At 40.4% G+C, this 18,106-nt stretch overlaps 3 protein-coding genes across 5 annotated transcripts; 1 reads left to right on the forward strand and 2 right to left on the reverse strand.

The window, feature by feature from the left end:
- Positions 1-427: 427 nt before the first annotated feature.
- Positions 428-8,617, reverse strand: parp2 (poly (ADP-ribose) polymerase 2). Of its 2 annotated transcripts, none has more exons than XM_034556184.1 (17): positions 8,413-8,617; positions 7,485-7,694; positions 7,155-7,316; positions 6,952-7,022; positions 6,404-6,454; positions 6,029-6,125; positions 5,683-5,758; positions 5,494-5,596; positions 5,255-5,408; positions 4,372-4,510; positions 4,212-4,275; positions 3,947-4,081; positions 2,971-3,098; positions 2,753-2,852; positions 2,315-2,413; positions 1,870-1,994; positions 428-1,471 (listed from the first exon to the last, which is right to left on the reverse strand). In XM_034556184.1, the coding sequence occupies exons 1-17, from the start codon at positions 8,483-8,485 to the stop codon at positions 1,312-1,314; spliced, it is 1,947 nt and encodes a 648-aa protein (XP_034412075.1). In that variant the 5' UTR covers positions 8,486-8,617; the 3' UTR covers positions 428-1,311. The 2 variants fall into 2 exon arrangements, with proteins under 2 accessions (XP_034412075.1, XP_034412076.1); XM_034556185.1 differs by having other exon boundaries at positions 5,255-5,405; positions 8,413-8,607.
- mettl17 (methyltransferase like 17) lies at positions 8,614-14,861 on the forward strand. Of its 2 annotated transcripts, none has more exons than XM_034556186.1 (14): positions 8,614-9,077; positions 9,749-9,884; positions 9,976-10,125; positions 10,234-10,321; positions 10,697-10,778; positions 11,691-11,764; positions 11,855-11,949; positions 12,016-12,119; positions 12,964-13,071; positions 13,233-13,301; positions 13,418-13,468; positions 13,573-13,665; positions 13,857-14,053; positions 14,619-14,836. In XM_034556186.1, the coding sequence occupies exons 1-14, from the start codon at positions 9,009-9,011 to the stop codon at positions 14,707-14,709; spliced, it is 1,407 nt and encodes a 468-aa protein (XP_034412077.1). In that variant the 5' UTR covers positions 8,614-9,008; the 3' UTR covers positions 14,710-14,836. The 2 variants fall into 2 exon arrangements, with proteins under 2 accessions (XP_034412077.1, XP_034412078.1); XM_034556187.1 differs by having other exon boundaries at positions 8,617-9,077; positions 12,049-12,119; positions 14,619-14,861.
- Positions 14,828-18,095, reverse strand: sdr39u1 (short chain dehydrogenase/reductase family 39U, member 1). The gene is made up of 6 exons (XM_034556192.1): positions 17,944-18,095; positions 17,295-17,401; positions 17,014-17,096; positions 16,514-16,635; positions 16,269-16,421; positions 14,828-15,790 (listed from the first exon to the last, which is right to left on the reverse strand). Exons 1-6 carry the CDS (start codon positions 17,957-17,959, stop codon positions 15,363-15,365), a joined length of 909 nt encoding a protein of 302 aa, XP_034412083.1. The 5' UTR covers positions 17,960-18,095; the 3' UTR covers positions 14,828-15,362.
- Positions 18,096-18,106: the final 11 nt, after the last annotated feature.

Here is an 18,106-nt window from a genome sequence, read left to right on the forward strand (position 1 = left end):
TAAAGTAATCCTGTAACCATAGGAGCTAATTGGAATTCAGCCATTATTCATTGTATTATTTACCCTGTTCTTTTCCTACTGTGACATGTCTTCTCTTATAAAATATGCCTTTAATCACTATTAGTGATCTGGTGGTGCTCTCTCACCCTGTCCTAACTCTTCCTCCCTTCAGTTCCTGATGCTGGACTGTCAGCTGATGATGGGGATGATGAGCCACCGTCTGGATCCAGAGGAATACATCAACGCTGCTCTCATGATCTACCTGGACATAGTCCTCATCTTCCTCTACCTGCTGGGGAGGAGACACACAAATGGACTGACACTCCAAACTGTACAAAGACAAATGTCCTTATTATCTATTGTTATAGAATGTGGAAACTCTAACTTTAACTGACAATTCTATATAAACAAAATTCTATATCAAATATGGTTGTGCTGTATTTATTGTTTTTTGCAGTGCATGTTCACCTGTACAGAAACAAATGAGAGCCTTCAATGTCTGCTTTTTCAGCACTGATTTTGACACATTTAATAGAATTCAGGTAATTATTCAGTCGAAATGCTCACGTCAAACCTGCCTGAAGAACCTCCACATCATTACATTGTTTGATTTAAAGTCAGACGCTGATAATCCAAAAGATCCATAAGACCACGTGCGTTTCATAAAGCACCAAAAGCAGAGACCTAACAGAACACAATACAGCTTACGCTGACATGAGAAAGAATGCAATATAACAAAATGTCGTGCAACAATGTTTTTTAGGTGGCTCAATCTTCATCAAAGTTCATACAAACCAGGAAATTATTTGACAGGGTCCAACATCATTTTTCTGACTCAAAAAGACCGAAGACGCAGCATTTTATTTTAAGAACAAAACAAACTGTAGAAAAATGTAGTTTTGTTGGCGTTGTTCTCATTTTAATTGAGATGCATACGCATTTAATCTGTTGACGTCACCGTGGAGCTGCGACTGCTTCAGTTATTTTGCGGATTAATCCCAGATTTCAGAAAACAGTGAAAAATGCCAGCTACAATCTTCCACAGCTCAAGGTGAGGCTTTCTTTGACCAAAATTTAAAAACCCAAAGATATATTACATTTTTTTTCCTTTGCTTCAAATTGACTAAAACAACTTAAATCGATATAAATGTCGCAGCTCTACGTGTCATCCACCCGGTACCTTCACACCCTACGCTAAACAGAATCATACTGTACATGAAGAATGATTGAGTTATATAGCGTCCCTGCTTTGTGGGGAGAAAAAGCGCTCCAGAAATCTCCAGATTTCATGCATCCATAAACTGTTTTGCATCACCAGAGTGAAGAGTAGTTGAACTTGATCCGCAGCAGGTACCTCATGCGAGTCTGGGCAGGGTTGTAGACGATGAACTCGTTGTACAGGAGGGAGTAACCGCTGTTTTTACCCACCCCCGTCTGCACTGCCGGCCCCATGGGCACCGTCACACCATCCCTGAGAAAGAGAGAGAGAGAGGGAGGGGAATACAAATGAAAAGTTTAATTTCTTTTTCTTTTTTTTTTTAAAAGGACCACTGTGGTGGTCTTAACACATTAAGAACAAACTGTGATGCCATGAAGGTTGAAAATAAATAAAAAGGCATGTGATGGAAATGTCATGTGAAATATATTCATAGAGAGCAGGCCTGATTTATTCTTGTAATAACTTTGTATCATATTTTTATTCTTGTGCATAATGTAATTATTATTATTATCTGTGCTCTTTTCTTTGTTAATGCAATTAACAAACTCCCCCTCTTGGATATTGTTATGATTTTGGTCGCGTAGCAGGAAGCAGACATGAATCAGTGTTTGACCTGCATGATACGCATCCGTGGAATGAGAGGCACTCACAGATCCACAGAGTTCTTGGGGTTGGGTCCGGTCTTTCCCAGGCCCTTGGTGCTGTGTTTTCCAGCAGGCAGGTTGTTGGCCTCGTAGTCGGCATCCAGCAGCTCGTTGCAGTCTCCCAGAGCGACCTTGCGACCCCCCCCCCACACACACACACACACACACACACACACACAGACACAGAGCACGTAAACCAGTGTGTTGTATCACGCCGGGGCCAAACATGTCACGAGTTGTGGACTTATATTGGCAGGTCTATGGGGTCAGAAATCAACCTCATGTTTGCACCGAACTGGCACAATTTGTTCCTTTTTCAGTCAAATGCATTTTTTTCTGGGCGCTAAAACCCCCAATGTGAAGACACTATAACTTTTCCCTTTATTTAAATCCTTTGCCCTGTATCCGTTCTAAATATGGGATGTGCACACAACTGCATGAATCAACTCACCTCAGACAGTAGCAGCAGTCCAACGTTGTTGTTCTGACCAGCGAAGCAGTAGTTGGCGCTCTTTGATGACATGTCAGCAAAGTAGATACCTTTACCGAACTAGATGAAAGAGAATCAGGGAACTTATGATCACTGGAATAAAGAAATACGGTGCTGTATTGAAGATATTAAATAGTTAATTTATAATCTAAGTCCAATATGCTCTGTTAAAAAAAAATACAGGTTTCTTTTTTAAATATTGCATATAATCCTTTAAATAACTATCCACTAATTGTTTTAATTAATGTCAAAATACATTCTATGTTATATAACAATAACAATATATATATATATATATTTTTTTTTTTTTCAAGCAGAGGAATCGGGTTTGCGACCCAAAGTGAAAAACAGAATATGCTTATATGTATTTGTTTTTCTTGTGCATCCATCCTACTGTACCATGTAACCAGTGACGGGGGCTTCAGGGGGGGCCACACGGAGCCCCTGGCTGAGGATGCCGACCCAGTTCGACATGCGGGAACCGTGCCACAACAGAGTCCTGGTCCGACAGACAGACGCGCATAGTGGTCTCTATCAGAGGAACTTTGTAACGATGCACATTTCAAAGCCGCAGGGCAGCAACGGTATTTGTCCAAGCCCTCAGGTGTGCGTTTTACCTGTTGTGCATCTGAGAGAGGAAGTTGTTCCTCTCCCCTTCTCTGTCAACTGAGAAGATGTCAAGGACCGTCATGGTGAAGTTGTGATGGGTGGTGGCGTGAGTGGACTGTAGGTACTTTTCTACCACCTTTACACAGAAAAGAGGAATCATTTAGAAGGAATCAAACAATGTTCAGCGAGCGAACCAATCACAAGACTTCTGTGGCGACGACTCGCTTTAGCATTCACGGCAATGTTTTCACTGGTGATTTGAATGTTAAAACACGTTACAAGAATATTAGACTAAATGTTAGACATGATCCCAAGACACTTCTTCTGCAGAGCACTTGAACATCTGGACTTTCCCTGACCACATGTATCACAGCACTGCATGTGTAAAAAGGAGCAAGGCGGAGAAGTGAATGTGTGAATAGTGAACATCAATACCGGTGTCGAAAGGGGTTTTCCCCAAGAATTTCCCGGGAGCTTTGTGTGAAAGAGGCCGATTCCATTGTAAAAGCTTGAAGCCACAAAAGTCATTCAAATGCATTCTGGTCTATTGCTGCTCCTCCTTGTACGACGGCTTAAAGTTGGAACGGAGAGGCAACTATACAAAGAAAGTTTGATATACCACTGACATCATAGATAGATATAGACACAGATTTACAAGGATAGGTATATAAATACAAATAGCCAATATTCCACCCAATATCTGCTGCTAAATATATCTTAATAAGCAACATCATCTACAATCAGATGTAAACTACGTCATCGTAATTTGAGTGCATGGTTCCTTTAAGGGTTATTTATATAGTCACACTGAAGCAATTTGAGTCAAATTCTTTATACATTTTTAAACGTATTTAAATTTGTTAGCTTTTTTTCAAACTTGTATCATTATTAGTATTTATTATTTCTGATTTGACTGTTACGACACACGAGTTGGTTGAATCATAAATGCACCACTAAGTCGGTTATAAGCAGTAAAACGCTGACCGTGTACTCGTGGCTGCTGGAGTCCAGAGGCTGCATTTGACAATGGAGGGAGGAGTACTGTCTGTCCAGAGGATGCTCGTCCCCGTCTTTACTGGACTGGACCATTTTCACTGCTATCTGAATGTCACTCAGAGCCTTAAAAAAAAGAAAAGAAATAAGACCAACAATTATGCATAGATAATCCAATATGAACCACGGATTTAATTGAAGACGTAAAACAATGATTGTAGACCAAGTTGATTCTTTGGAAATCTCCCCTCTTTACCTCCAAAAGTGAAATTTTTTCCTTCAGCTCATCTTCTGTATGAATAACTGGCGGAGTTTTCAACCTGGAAAATTGCATTTTTTTTTAGTGACATCAACACAAGAGATCCATGTGAAGTGAAATCAACGACATCAGTGCAACGCTCCACTTCTTCCCTCACCCAAAGTCGTGAGGGATGCGGGTGTAGAACTGGTTGCACGCTTCCAGCAGCTCACGACTGTTGCCCTTCTTCTTCAAACACTCCTCGATTTTCTTCAGTGCCGTGTAGCCTGCGCGGATCTGCTCTGTGGTCAGCTTGCCTGCAGGGAGGAGCAAAAAAAACATATGAAACACAAGAAAGTCACCTGTGGAATCTACTCACATAAACTGGAGCTAGAGTTATATGGAGCTAAATCCATGCCAATAGTTTTGTTCGTTTGAAAAAAAAGATTTGAACCTGAAAATTCAAGTTTTGGTCTTGAACATTGAAATATTCAACAATGTATTCGAAATAAAAATAAGTGTATGAAAAGTTTTGTTGGTTTAAGTATAATTTAGATTCAGCGATGTTTTTTTCTCTCGAATAAAATATATATTTTCATTTTTCAGTAGCATATTTTATGTTTTCAACTTTCAATCTTTTTTAAAGTTTCGAATCTTTTTTTCCACTTTCAGATTCGAAACTGTAAAAAAAAAAAGATTGAAAGTTGAAAACATAAAATATGCTACTGAAAAATGAAAAAATATATTTTATTCGAAAAAAAAAACACATAACTGAATCTAAATTATACTTAAACCAACAAAACTTTTAATACACTTATTTTTATTTCGAATACATTGTTGAATTTTTCAATGATCAAGACCAAAACTTGAATTTTCAGGTTCAAATCTTTTTTTCAAACGAACAAAACTATTGGCATGGATTTAGCTCCATAGAGTTATGACTTTATTTTTAATTGTATCTTTGGATCAAAAAGTAGCAACTTCAATATCTTTAAATGCATATGTACTCGATACAATTAAATTGAAATACTGGAAATATTATGAGGAGAAAAGGGGCTGACCGAGGGGAGCTTTTCGGGTGTCAAACTTCATCTCCAGCACGCACTCCTCCATGGCTTTGATGTCACAGATGAGCTCCAGGAGCGACTGGATCTTCGCATCCAGCTGGGAGGTCCTCTTATCGGGCGTGGCGTCCACAGTCGTCTGGCTCTCCTTCTGCAACAGTGAAATATATCAATATACAAAATGATAGAAGACATTAAATAGATATACGAGCTGCTCGTTAACTGCGGTTCGTTGCCTTTTCGCTTGTGCTGTAGTCCATGAACACCATGTCGTATTTTCCAGCTACTTTCTCAAAACTCGCTCTGTGTTCCCACTCATTCTTGGTCTTGTCTAAAAACCTGTGGCAAAAAAACAAAACAAGTTTCAGAACTTTACTAAACTCACATCAATGGCAGACATCTGGAAATATTTTTAATATCCTCACTTCTTCTTGAAGATATCTTTGGCTTTCAGCAAGTCTCCACCACAGGCTGTCAGACTGCTCTGACCCACTTTTCCCACTTAAAAAACAAAAAAAACAATAAAGAAACCATCCATCCATCCATCCATCCATTTTCAATACCGCTTATCCTCATTAGGGTCGCGGGGGCGCTGGAGCCTATCCCAGCTGACATAGGGCGAAGGCAGGGGACACCCTGGACAGGCCGCCAGCCCATCGAGGGCAATAAAGAAACCATTAAAACATATTTAAAATCAGATAAATCCAAACTGCAGGCGTGTGTTCACTTGCTTCATTTATACATTAAAAATCCCGGGGCACATGAACTCACCTCTGCCCCACCTCGACCACACGCTGTACGCCTTGGAGCTGTCGTCTTCCAGCAGCTGGATCAGATAGTATTTGTTGTTGTTAAACTGAAGATTGGTCTGAAAAAATAAGACGGAGAGTGTTTATCTGGTCACTTTCCCACAAATAAAAACGTGAAATCAATTTTACAGCGTTTTTCTGTTTTAGATATGGTTCAAGAAACAGTTGAGGGGCTGAAAGTTCAGCTATTAGTAGCTATGAGGAATCACACTCAGACTCTGGTGAACAATCATAGAATAGTGTCTTTCAAACTATTCACAAGTTTTGTTTCGGTGCAATTTAAGAGAAATAAACAGTTTTTGATTTATTTCTTTTCAAACAAAAAACACTTTTTTACCTGATTTAGCATCACGTCGTAAACATCATTTCCCGAACTGTAAACATAAGCCTGAAAGAGAAATGGAACAGTTATTAATATAAATCAGGGCGATGGAATTTTATGTTAGTTTGGTTTATTTAGTAAAAAAAATATATACTTAATGACCACAAGCACAAAAATGAGAAATACTAATAAGTTAACATATTTTATGTTATTCTCATGTACCATGATAGCACTGATGAACTCAAACTCACATTGCACATTAGCTCTGTAAGTAAACATCAATAACCACAGTCATATTTCCCAAGAGCTATTACACATCTATTGAGTGTACATGTACGTTTTTTTAAGAAGTTGCTCTGGGTACAACAATAATTTAACTCAATTGTTTTGATTGAAGTCCGGACGTTTCACAGTATAATAAACCACAAACTGTGTCACGCTCGCAACAGGAACTGTAACTGGAGCGGCTTTTAAAAATAAAAAAAAAGGTGTCACGCCACAAAGCGTGCCCGGTGTGAATCATGAGTTTCATATCTAGATACTTTAAATAAAAGATACTTTACCTTTCCCAGTTTGGCTTTACATTCAGAGTCCACTGGAGCTTTTCCTTTCATGACCACCGTCCTCACGACCTCTGTTCAACATCCCAAGATCAGACATAAACCAATAATGACAGTGCAGGTAACACCATGTTTGAATGAGAAAATCCTACTTCACATTGCAATGGTTACATAGACAACATATATGATAATATTTTCCACTTTACCGTCACATTTTATTTCTTCTTTGGGTACTTTTTCAGTTTTTGCCTGACTCTTGCTCTGCACTCTCTTTCTTTTAGCTGCGGGATGCTTTTCCGTCTCATCCTCTTCAAGTTGAACCGGCATCTCATTTTGAGCAGCCATGTCACCGGCTGCATTTAGACATTCTGAGCCAAAGTCGGCAACAGAAGAAACATTTTAAATACCTTCAGTCATTTTGATTATTTAAAATGTAAATATAAAGTGTCTACTACTACTACTACATAAAGCTTTTTCCTTAGTTTCCTTAAAATAACCCTGTGACAGTGCAGACATATTGCATAATTTACACATACCTGGTTTTACTGTCTGAGAGCGAATCTTCCTCTGGTACTTGGTGACAGGATTAATCTGGACCATCTTCTTCAGGTCGACTTCGTAGCTCGTCCCCGGGCCCCGAGACAGAGTGACAGAAGTGTTTCCTGAAGAGACGGCGGAGTCCAACAGGATGCAGTCTGCAGGCGAGTATGGTTCCCACTGTCCTTCATCCCCTTTCCACTGCCACACTGGTACACACACAGAGTTGGATTGCTATGAAACTTACGACTGAATAACAGAGATGTATGTACTAAGTCATATCTAATGACTGGGAGCGAGGAACAAACAGTTCTAAGATTAAGATGAACTTGAAATTTCTGAAAAGCTGGGAATGACGAAGTTAATAAACACGACGTGTTCTTTTATTGAAATACAGACGACAGTCTGCCCCACATTTCCGTTTCTGTTCATTATGAATCCCTAATTCTTTTTTCTTATAATTGACTCAATGCATGTGGTTCTTTTTTCACATTCAAAGCTTTTTTGAAGCGATGAAATTTAACCTCATATGCACTAAAAGCACATTAAGGAATCAGATGCAAATCAGCTGATTCAACTACACTACAAACCACAGCCACCAAAACGACAATAGAGTTGAATGAGCATCCCTCTAAAGCCAAGAACACGTGATGCCATAAAGGGGTTTCTTGCAGGACTGAACAGTGACGTCACCTCTTGGGTCCCTAACTCGTCCAACCGTTCTCGTTTAGGTTTATGGTTAGCTAACGACGGTTGGCAATGGCGGACAGGTTTTTACTAACATGCTTCAACTTGTAACTTTAGTTTAAAAAAAGTAAAGCCTCGTGGACCACAAACACATTTATTTCCCACCTCTCGTCTTCTTCAGCCCAAACATGTTCTCAACGGACAGCTAACGTTAGCTTCCAAAGGAGGACGAGCACCAACCTGTTTTTGACAGGACTTCCTCGGCCTCTTGCGCGGCCTGAGTTTTACTCCTCGAACTTCTCGTGCGCCTCATGTTGGTTTGTGAAGAACACAACTCGCACTAGATGTTTTACTACAATAATGCCGGGGTAACAAAAGGGGGGTGGGGCGCGGGCGGTAAAACTTTCCTCGCCACTGGTTCCTGGCCGGCACAAAAGATCGTGTGGCATTAAGATGATTCACTCTGTGGTTAAAACTAAAAACAAAAAAGACCATTGACGCATGCGCTCTACACTACATCCTCGCCACACACAAAAAACGTTCCACCTTTTACCACACACTTGAGACAAAATAAATAGTCCAGAATTAACCTCAACTTTAAACGCGCAATGCTAAAGATAAGTGAAGCATGCAGTTAAGCAAGAAACAACGGCAGAGTGAGCCCTCCTGTATGCGACTTAACCAGGTGGAACAGAACTTCGGGACCAAAGGTTCCGCCTTTGGGATAGTCGGAGTTATTTTGCTGAAGGATTTGTGAGATGAACCTAACGTGCCTGCGTGCTAGTGAAAAATGTGGTTGTAAATTCATAATTAAAGCCATTTAAACGGAAGAAGACATGGCTTCACCGACCTACGGCGCGTGTGTCCTCTGTCAGAGGGCGGTTGTCGTGAAGATAATGAGCAGGGTGAGTGCGGCTCCTGAGTGTCATTGAATGCAGCATCTTTACTTTAAAGGTCAGACAGAGATAAGCTGATTAAAACAGTGTAGCTGTCTTCACAGTTTAGCTTGGAGTTATGATAATATTCACATTCCTTCAGTTTTAATACAGTTGCTTTTGCCCTACTCTGTAAAATGTCCTATTTTTGAGTGAGTGTATGTATTATTTTGTTCTTTATATAGTATTTACTACAATTATACTACAATACGGATAGAGAGTCTGCATATTTATGTAAGCTTTATGGACAAAGCGACAAACTTAATTTGTTAATAATTCAACAAATATCAAAGAGAACAAACAAGCTTTCGAAACACCACGACATAATTCCTTTTAATGCTTTTCTGGTGTTTTCAGTTGTTGATTTCACTATGCTCCTCATACAGTAGTTGTTATGGATGATTATTACAAATAAAATCATTTAATACAATATATATATATATATATATATATATATATATATATATATATATACACACGTAATGAGGTTTTAAAACTGTGTTAAGATAACATAGCCATTTATCTATTATTACAAGATTGTAATTGTCAGATTGTGAATTGATCACAGAAGCATTGAGGTTAACCCACTAGAGCTGGAAGTGGTGGTTCATAAAAACCTTGTGTTTATACCTCGTCCTCAGGGAATGAGTGCAGCGGCTCAGTCCCAGGCCGCTTTCCTGAAAGGAGAATCCCACAAGAAGCATCCAGGTGTGACCAACCTGAAAACTCTGCGCCTACCGGACGAACTCCAGACGGCTGCACGGTCGATTATTCACAGTAGGTTAAATCACGACGGTGGCTTTCGGTCGATGAAACCAAATGTTTCTGTCGCCCTCACCGTGCGACTCTTCCACCTGTCCACCTGCAGGAGCTCGGGTGGCTCAGCTTACCGACCGCTCTCGAAGCCTCACAAACTTCCTGTGGAGCAAAAAAAGAGCCGTCGAGGATTCGACTCTGAGGCAGAAAGCTGTGAGCCTGGAGAAAGAACTTTGGGAGAAAGCGATGGAGAAGAGAGGAGGTGGGGGACACATACATAAAATAAACTATCATTAAATATAATGGTATAATAACTGCGAAAACATTATACGATGCAGCAACTGGAGACTAATGTGCTGTATTTTTACAGATATGGATGAAGAATTGCTTGAAGACCGAATCAAGAAGAAAGTGTTTTCAGAGCTCAGAAAAACTACATATCACTGGACTCCCATGAAGTAAACACTTGCTTTTATCTACATGTTCTTTGATAGAAATATATATTTAAATTATATACGTGTTTAGCAATAATCTAAATTAATTTAACTGCTGTCTAATGGAGAAAATGCACCCTTTACCAAACCGGAGCGGTCGATATTTAACATTTTAAAGCTTTCACAGATGTAAAGACGTTGCAACTCAATTCCAGTTTTCATATTGACACTATAAAAAAGTGTGTACGTTAAAATATAAAAACAGGACAACAACAACAACTTGTGTTATTATATCAGGCTCTGGACGATTTTGGAGCTTGCACAGTAGTTGGAGATTTTTCCTGTTTTTAATTTTGAGGTGTGGATGAGTTTCTATACATCTCGCTCTGTGTGTTTCAGGTATGATGAAGAGTTGGCTGTGGTGTACATGGCGGCTCGGCTGGCTGGAGGCTATGCAGCAGTGAGGAGAGCTATGAATGAGGTAGTGAGCAAAGAGGTGGAGGTCACAGGCTAACTGACCACGGATGTCCCTCAATGGAGACACTATTAGTGTATAGTAATCGATAAGTAATAGATATCGCTATGAAACTTCTCCAGTTCTCTACTTATTGAGACAATTATGTTTTTGTATTTGACATTTTATTATACATGTATACATATTTAAATAAGGAGGTCTTAAATATGTGATGCCAGTAATCTGAACATTGAATTAAGTCTGGTTAAACATTCTTGTTTCATTTTGTTGACATGTTGGAGTCAAAGGCTTTCGTAGAAGAAGAGTTTTGGATATCTCTTTGAATCTCTCATAAATCACACAGCCATAAAAGTCACAATGTTGTTTAGGAATACATAGTTCTTTAAATCTTGCTATGAATGATATATGAATAAACCCCTCTGTGAAAACCTCCAGAATATAGATAAGAATGAAGTTGGAAAGTATTTAAGTGAGACTGAAGTGGAGATTTCTGGCTCAGAGTCTGAGAGGAAACGGCCTTTAATGAATGAATTGTTGAATTACAAACATTTTAAAGACACTAAAGGTGAATAAGGTAAACACAAAGTTCTGGAGATATTATCTAATGCCATCTTTTGGTGGATATCTGAGAAATCTAAGGATGCAAATAAAATAAACATTAATAAACTAAATTCTTCTTTCCACCAGTCTGAAAGATGGCAACAAAATTGCAGAACATCTGAAAGTTGACCAGTTTATGAAAAACTAAATTTGCCTGGCATATATATCCCCTTAAAGAGTCGGTCCACCCAGATCACCAAAATAAACATATTTTCATACCTGGAAAAATATAGCAAAAGAAACATTACTGAGGATTACGACCCTGAATGCGTTAATGGGTCAAAACATCGGTCCTAAACATCTGTTTTAACCTTTCAGATCCTGAAGAGGGATCCCTCTTTTGCCCCTCAGACTCTCCTGGATTTTGGCTCGGGGCTGGGAACAGTGGTCTGGTCAGTGGGAAAGACACCTGACGCAACATTGACAGCGTTCTCATGTAAATCCACGAGACCAAGAGCCGAGTGTCTCTGTTTCTCCCGCAGGGCGTCACACTCGTGCTGGGGCGACACTCTGAAGGAGATGGTGTGCGTGGACAGCTCCGGGCCCATGAACGTCCTGGCAGAACGACTTCTTAAAGGTGAACACGAGAGAATCGTATTTGTATTTACATCTTTTTGTCAAATGCTTGATCCGAGAGTCAAAGTGTTTTTGTTGTTGTTTTTTTCATGTCGAGCAGGTGACGACGAAAGAGCCGAACCTCACATCAAACAAGTCTATTTCAGACAGTTCCTCCCTGTCTCTCCGAAGGTAAAAACCCTCTAGGTTATTATTTGAGAAACAAAGAAAAAACCCTTTCTAAGTTTAATAGTTTCTTCAAATATTTATATGTGTGTGTGTATATATATATATATATATATATATATATATATTTAAATAACTAACATTTAAATAAAAACTAAATATATATATATATATATATATATATATATATATATTTATTTATATATATATATATATTTTAATTTTTTATTTTAATTTTATTCAGATATATATATATACATATATATATATTCTAGCCTTTGATTTTGAAATCCAAAATAATCAAATGCTTGCTGTATTTGCAACAAAAAAATAAGGTTTCTTGCATTAGAAACGGTCACATTATAGTGCGTGAAGCGTTTGACTACAGTCGGTATTACCGAGATGCATTTAAGTAATATATATATATATATATATATATATATATATATATATATATATATATATATATGATAATAGCAGTTGAAGTGGCGAAGAAACTCTATATTGAAAGCCACGTCTCAAGAAAGTGTTTCACACACGCACACACACACACACACACACTTTTGTATGCGTCTTAAAGCATTTTTCAATAAATAGAAGCGGAAGCAGGAAGTTCATTCGTGACTTCGAGAGCACAGTTGTAGCGAAAAGTGAACACTGGGAAGTAATAACTTTATTTATATAGCACCTTTTAAAAACAAGTGTAGTGCAGAAGCCCCACAGTAAAGCGCGTGGCGCAGAAGATCAAATCGGGTAATGAGGAGCACCGTTGGGATTTCCTCGCGTTACATTTATTTATTCGTTTCTTGGACGAGGAGCCCCCTCACCGCGCTGCGCTTCTCCCTCTCAGGTGCAGTTTGACGTGGTGGCCGCCGCCTTCACCCTGTCGGAGCTCCTAAATGCGAAGGACCGAGAAGAGGCGGTGATGACTCTGTGGAGGAAGACGAGCTCGTACCTGGTGGGTCAAAATCACTGTCGGATGATTTTCATTTTTGTTATCCTATGACTATATACTCGATCTGAGACGTTTTAATGCGTCTTTAAAACTAGCCTGGTACCTAGAAATCCTCTTATTTCATGCTTTTTTTTTGTTTGCTATTTCCTTTTTTTTGTGTGTAGGTTCTGGTGGAAAATGGGACCAAAGATGGCCATCAGATGCTTATGGAGGCCAGAGCCACTTTATTAAAGGTATTCAAATACAGCAGATAATATTTTGACATCCCCACCGGTGGAATCGTGTTTGTCTGCTTGACGCAGTTCACGGAAGCAGACTTGATGACTTGCACACTTCTTCTTTCGCCAAGAAACAAGACAAGATCGTCCACGACAGCAGACCAGCGTCGGTGTTCGCTCCGGTAAGTTCGAATCCCAGGCGGGGTTTTTAAAAATGTGGTATTTTCAACCAGCTGTGTCACAGTCTTCTTCTTCTTCTTCTTCTCTGTCGGTTTCTTTTCTCCAGTGTCCTCATGAACTGACGTGTCCTAAACTGGCCCTTAAACCCACCACACCCTGCAACTTCCAGCAGAAGTACACCCCGCTGCCTCTCCCGGGGGTAAGAAGTGTCAGACTTTCCTGTTCCATACTAATTACAAGCAAGTAATTACAGGATAAATCCCACTTGTGTTACGCCAGTTACTAACACAAAGAAGCAAAAAGTGCACACAAAATGGTGATGATTTATATGCAATAACGTGCGGCAGATCAGAGATTGATTCCACTCATTCATGAACGTGATGGTTTCAGCACAACGAGCGGCAGACGGAGAAGTTCAGCTACCTGATTGTGAGTCGGACGGAACCGGCGGAGGCGGAAGGCGAAGGCGTGGACTGGGCCAGGCTGATCGCACCGGTGCAGAGCAGAAGCAGACACGTCCACTGTCGCATGTGCTGCCCCGATGGACGCCTGCAACACCTGGTGGTGACGGCACGGAAACAGAGCCGGTACACACACACACACACACACACAGCTTGAGTTTGATTTGTCCAGAACAATGTGGTTCAAGAGCTCGAAGGGAGTGAATGAGAAATATTTGCGGCAGCTGTTTAGTATTTGTTGTATTATTAGTGGTACTATCAGATTATACATACATAGAAAATGAATATTCCTTATGTTGGAGGCCATGACGGCTGGGTATTTATTGAATTTGGGTTTGATTTAGTTTACACTGATGCAAAAATCTATTTGAGATTAACAAAGTTAGCCAAACTTTTCCTCAATAAAATTATAATTGTTTTAAAAAAAAATTGTTTGAATGAGAAACTCTGTCTGATCAAAGAATAAGTATTACAGATAAATACCAGACAGCTTTCAGTCTTTGGCAGTTTTTTTTAAGTACACAATGTCACAGACACATTTCTGACTATATATAATATTATTGATGCCCAGTCCTCGTGGCCATGAAATTGAGACGCTGCTTTTATTGGACACTGAATTGAGCTCACCGATCCGTCTCCGATCACAGCGCCGCTCCATTTCACTGAATTGGGTTTCATTTTCTTCAATCAGAGACGTGTACCGCTGTGCCCGGAGCAGCGACTGGGGAGATCAACTGCCAATCATCCAGAGAGTCGACGACGACCGCAGTGATTCAGAGTGATGAGTCAGCAACTTAGGAGACATTTTCTGGAAACTTTTGAAACGCCCCGAAACTGAAACGAGGACTGCCAACTGAGGAATCGACCTCTGATTACTCCAATAAAATATCATGACATAAGTTCTTTCACCAGCTTTATTGTGCACCACCTTCACAAAAAAAAAAAATCAAAGTCCAATTCTTGTCACAAGTTTGCTGCAATCTGGACAGTAATGTGCCATTTAAAAATCGATAATGATATTAATCGTTGGTTGTAGTTCTGCTGCAGCTCACACACACACAACATCAGAGTGTATCTTCTTCTGCATCTATGCTCTCATTCGAGTTTACAATAAAATAAAAGGTTGTGATGTTTTGCTACGTGTTGAACTGATCCCGGTGTGCACTAAATATATACGCAGGAATTGATCCCACCTGTATTTGTCTTTTGGGTTTAGGTTTCTCTATTCAATGCTTAGCATGAAGAAACTCTCCTGATTCATACTCTGGTCTTATGTGATATGAAAAACACTTTCCAAGCAGTCCTGAAACCCATCTGTGATCTGGAGTTCTTGTTCAACGATAGATTTGAGCCGCCATATTTGTACAAAATCTTCTAAATCCAGTAAATATGAACACACAGTTACAGGAAGTTTTGCGTCGGCTTTCAACATCTGTTAACTCCCGATGATCTCTTTCAGGGCTGAGGTCAAGTCCGGGTACTTGTACTCAAATCCGGCCTCTTGAGTCCTCTTTGGCACGACATTCTGGCCCTGCAGGAGCACCACGGCCCTCTCGGAGCCCATAACGGTGTTCATGACGAAGCCCGGCACGGGAAAGATGGTGGGCCTCCTCAGGACCCGGCCCAGTTCTTTGGTGAACTCCAGGTTGGTGTTCAGTGCGGGGGCGACCCCGTTGAACACCTGCGGCGAAGGCGAGGGGGTGTCAGCGGGGGGCTCCAGGGCGTGGGCGATGATGCCTGCCAGGTCAGAGACGTGGATCCAGGGAAACGGCTGTCTGCCCGACCCCAGAGTGCCCCCGAGGCCGAGCCAGAAGGGTAGCAGCATTTGCTTCATGGCACCACCATCGCGGCCCAATACCGCCCCTGGTGGAGGGAGGGAGGAATGAATCGGAGCCGGGAATTTGGCTTGGTGATTTGGTGCGTGACAATAGTAAAAGACATAATTTGAGCATAAAAGATATGATAAACAAACAAATTGAGAGTACGTTAAAACAAGTCTGTTATTAAAAGTGTCATGTGTATAAGAATTCAATGTTTAAGATGGCACTGGGCAAGATTTAGAGAGGCTAAGTTAGACTCTTTGGTAAGTAGAACTACAATAAAGAGGAGTTACACTTACACTGACCAGTAAATGTACTAAAATAAATGTCTGATTTAGAAGAAAGACATACAAGTGATATCAAATGTACAAACAAAGCATTAACCGTTTTCTAAAGTGCTCCATCAACAGGAAAATGTAAGTTTATCATTGTTGTCGTCTTCTGAAACAAAAAACATTACACAACTTCCCGACACCGAATTAACACTGCAACGTCAAGTGAATTAGGAGTTTTGTACGCACCGGACCTGATCACGACTTGTTTGGTGTTCTTTGTCACGTTCTCGGGAAGAAGTGCCGAGGCCTCCCACTCTTTCACAAGCTTGGAGAGAATGTCAAACGGAGTCCATTCACTGTCTTCGGTATACTCGGCCGTCAGACTGGGCTTGTAACAAGCTGCGGGTGAAAAAGCAAAACGATGTCTATATTATCCGTGAGTGATTAGGAAAAGACTTATTCTTAAGTTGTATTATTAGACGGCGACTTACCTACACCTGATACCAGGACCCAGGAGTGAGGAGGACTGGAGGAGGCAGCGATGGCTTGAGCCATAGATTTTGTTGTGTCAATGCGACTGGAGAACAAATCCTTTTTATAGCTTTCATTCCACCTGAAACCACAAATAAAGAATAAAAAAATAGATCCGGTTGGAGATTAAGCTACATGTGAACAGGTGGCAACAAATGTTCAGTCACTGCGTTATTACGGGCTTAATTTATTTGTTTTTAGTCGATCTGGACGAGAGGTCACAAGCGTTTTAAAATCAACTGAACAGGCCAAAACATAGCACATGGCTCAAAGGGTGAAGACACCTGAACATCGCAGCCGTGTGTGATTGTTGAGTGTCTCATTACAAAACCATAGACTTAAATCTGCTGCAATACGAGCCCCTACTTTGAACAGGGGTGACTACAAGCATGTTGGTTACTGGAGGAAAGAGAGTGGCTGCATGTATTGTAGTTGTCGGGTCTGTTTATGAATTGCTCACCATCGTAGTGGGTTCATCATATTCTCTCCAGCCAAGTTGACAGCGCCCTCACATGGTGGGAGGCCATGAGACTCCAACTCACCCTGCAGAAGCGTTGCATTACATTTCATTTAGCACAGATGGGAGGGAAATGTTTATAAATGACTCTAGAATGCGAGAAAAGTACAGTGATCTATAATAATAATAACAATTAACAGATATTAAACCAAATAAATGCTGCTATAAAAAAAATACAAATGACCTTGGCCGCTACAATTATGATTTTTATCCTGAGCTCATACCCATGTTATCTTCCCTGGACCCGGCTGGCGAGATATCACCGTGACCTCGTGACCTTTGACTTTGAGCAGGCGAGTCAGCTCACGACCCACAAAGCCAGATCCTCCTCCTACAAGTGGAGAAAGTTGGAGAAATGCTCATAATGACAGAAGAACTGAAGATGCACACTGAATCCATAATCAGTTCCCAGTTATAATACATGTGGATGAGAGAAGAGACCGTTTAGGAAGAAATGTGCCTTATTTCTGTACTATTATATAGTATTGATTGTGCTGCACTGTTATGTATTCAATACACAACGTAACAGATGCAATCAACTTGTGATCGTCCCAGGAGTCAGAGTGGTGCATACTGCGCATGCGTAGTTATACATGGTTACAAAACAGGACTTCTGCAGGCTTAGCTTTAGATAACAATGAAGAGAAGAGAAAAACACAATGAACGTTTTCTATGATTATTCATATAGCTGGCACGGTTTTCTTTGCTGTCAATGTCTGGACAAACATAATGAACACGTAGTTAATAAGTTGGCAACTCAATGTCTCTGGTCAATGTGTGTCTGCAACGATAGCTAGCAGCTACCTGGAGGCGTTACGTCACACCGACCCTTCCAATAAATACTCGTAATAAATAAATAAATAACCTACGTACCTATCAAGACTCTCATGGTCGTGATATTACAGTCCAATGTTGATTAAATAACTGAACGTTGGCCCAGTTTACAGCGAACGAACCACTCTGAGCGGTGTCTGTGAGTCGTTTCTCGCCTTTTTGGACCTACGGGAGTTCCGTAGAAAGGCTGTGACGTCATTTT

This window comes from Cyclopterus lumpus, chromosome 17, assembly GCF_009769545.1.
Source record: "Cyclopterus lumpus isolate fCycLum1 chromosome 17, fCycLum1.pri, whole genome shotgun sequence".
NCBI lineage: Eukaryota > Metazoa > Chordata > Actinopteri > Perciformes > Cyclopteridae > Cyclopterus > Cyclopterus lumpus.

Bases quoted from the DNA above. Each gene is read 5' to 3' on its own strand.
- parp2 (XM_034556184.1), bottom strand. From the start codon at position 8,485: ATGAGGCGCACGAGAAGTTCGAGGAGTAAAACTCAGGCCGCGCAAGAG. The intron at 7,023-7,154 runs GTAAAGTGGAAA...GATGTTGAACAG, and splicing joins AGAAGAAATAAAATGTGACG to AGGTCGTGAGGACGGTGGTC. The intron at 5,409-5,493 runs GCAACGAACCGC...TCACTGTTGCAG, and splicing joins ACTACAGCACAAGCGAAAAG to AAGGAGAGCCAGACGACTGT.
- mettl17 (XM_034556186.1), top strand. From the start codon at position 9,009: ATGGCTTCACCGACCTACGGCGCGTGTGTCCTCTGTCAGAGGGCGGTT. The intron at 10,779-11,690 runs GTAGTGAGCAAA...TTAACCTTTCAG, and splicing joins TGAGGAGAGCTATGAATGAG to ATCCTGAAGAGGGATCCCTC. The intron at 13,072-13,232 runs GTGGGTCAAAAT...TTTTGTGTGTAG, and splicing joins GGAAGACGAGCTCGTACCTG to GTTCTGGTGGAAAATGGGAC.
- sdr39u1 (XM_034556192.1), bottom strand. The intron at 17,097-17,294 runs GTATGAGCTCAG...ACGCTTCTGCAG, and splicing joins GTCCAGGGAAGATAACATGG to GGTGAGTTGGAGTCTCATGG. The intron at 15,791-16,268 runs GTGCGTACAAAA...TCCCTCCACCAG, and splicing joins ACAAGTCGTGATCAGGTCCG to GGGCGGTATTGGGCCGCGAT.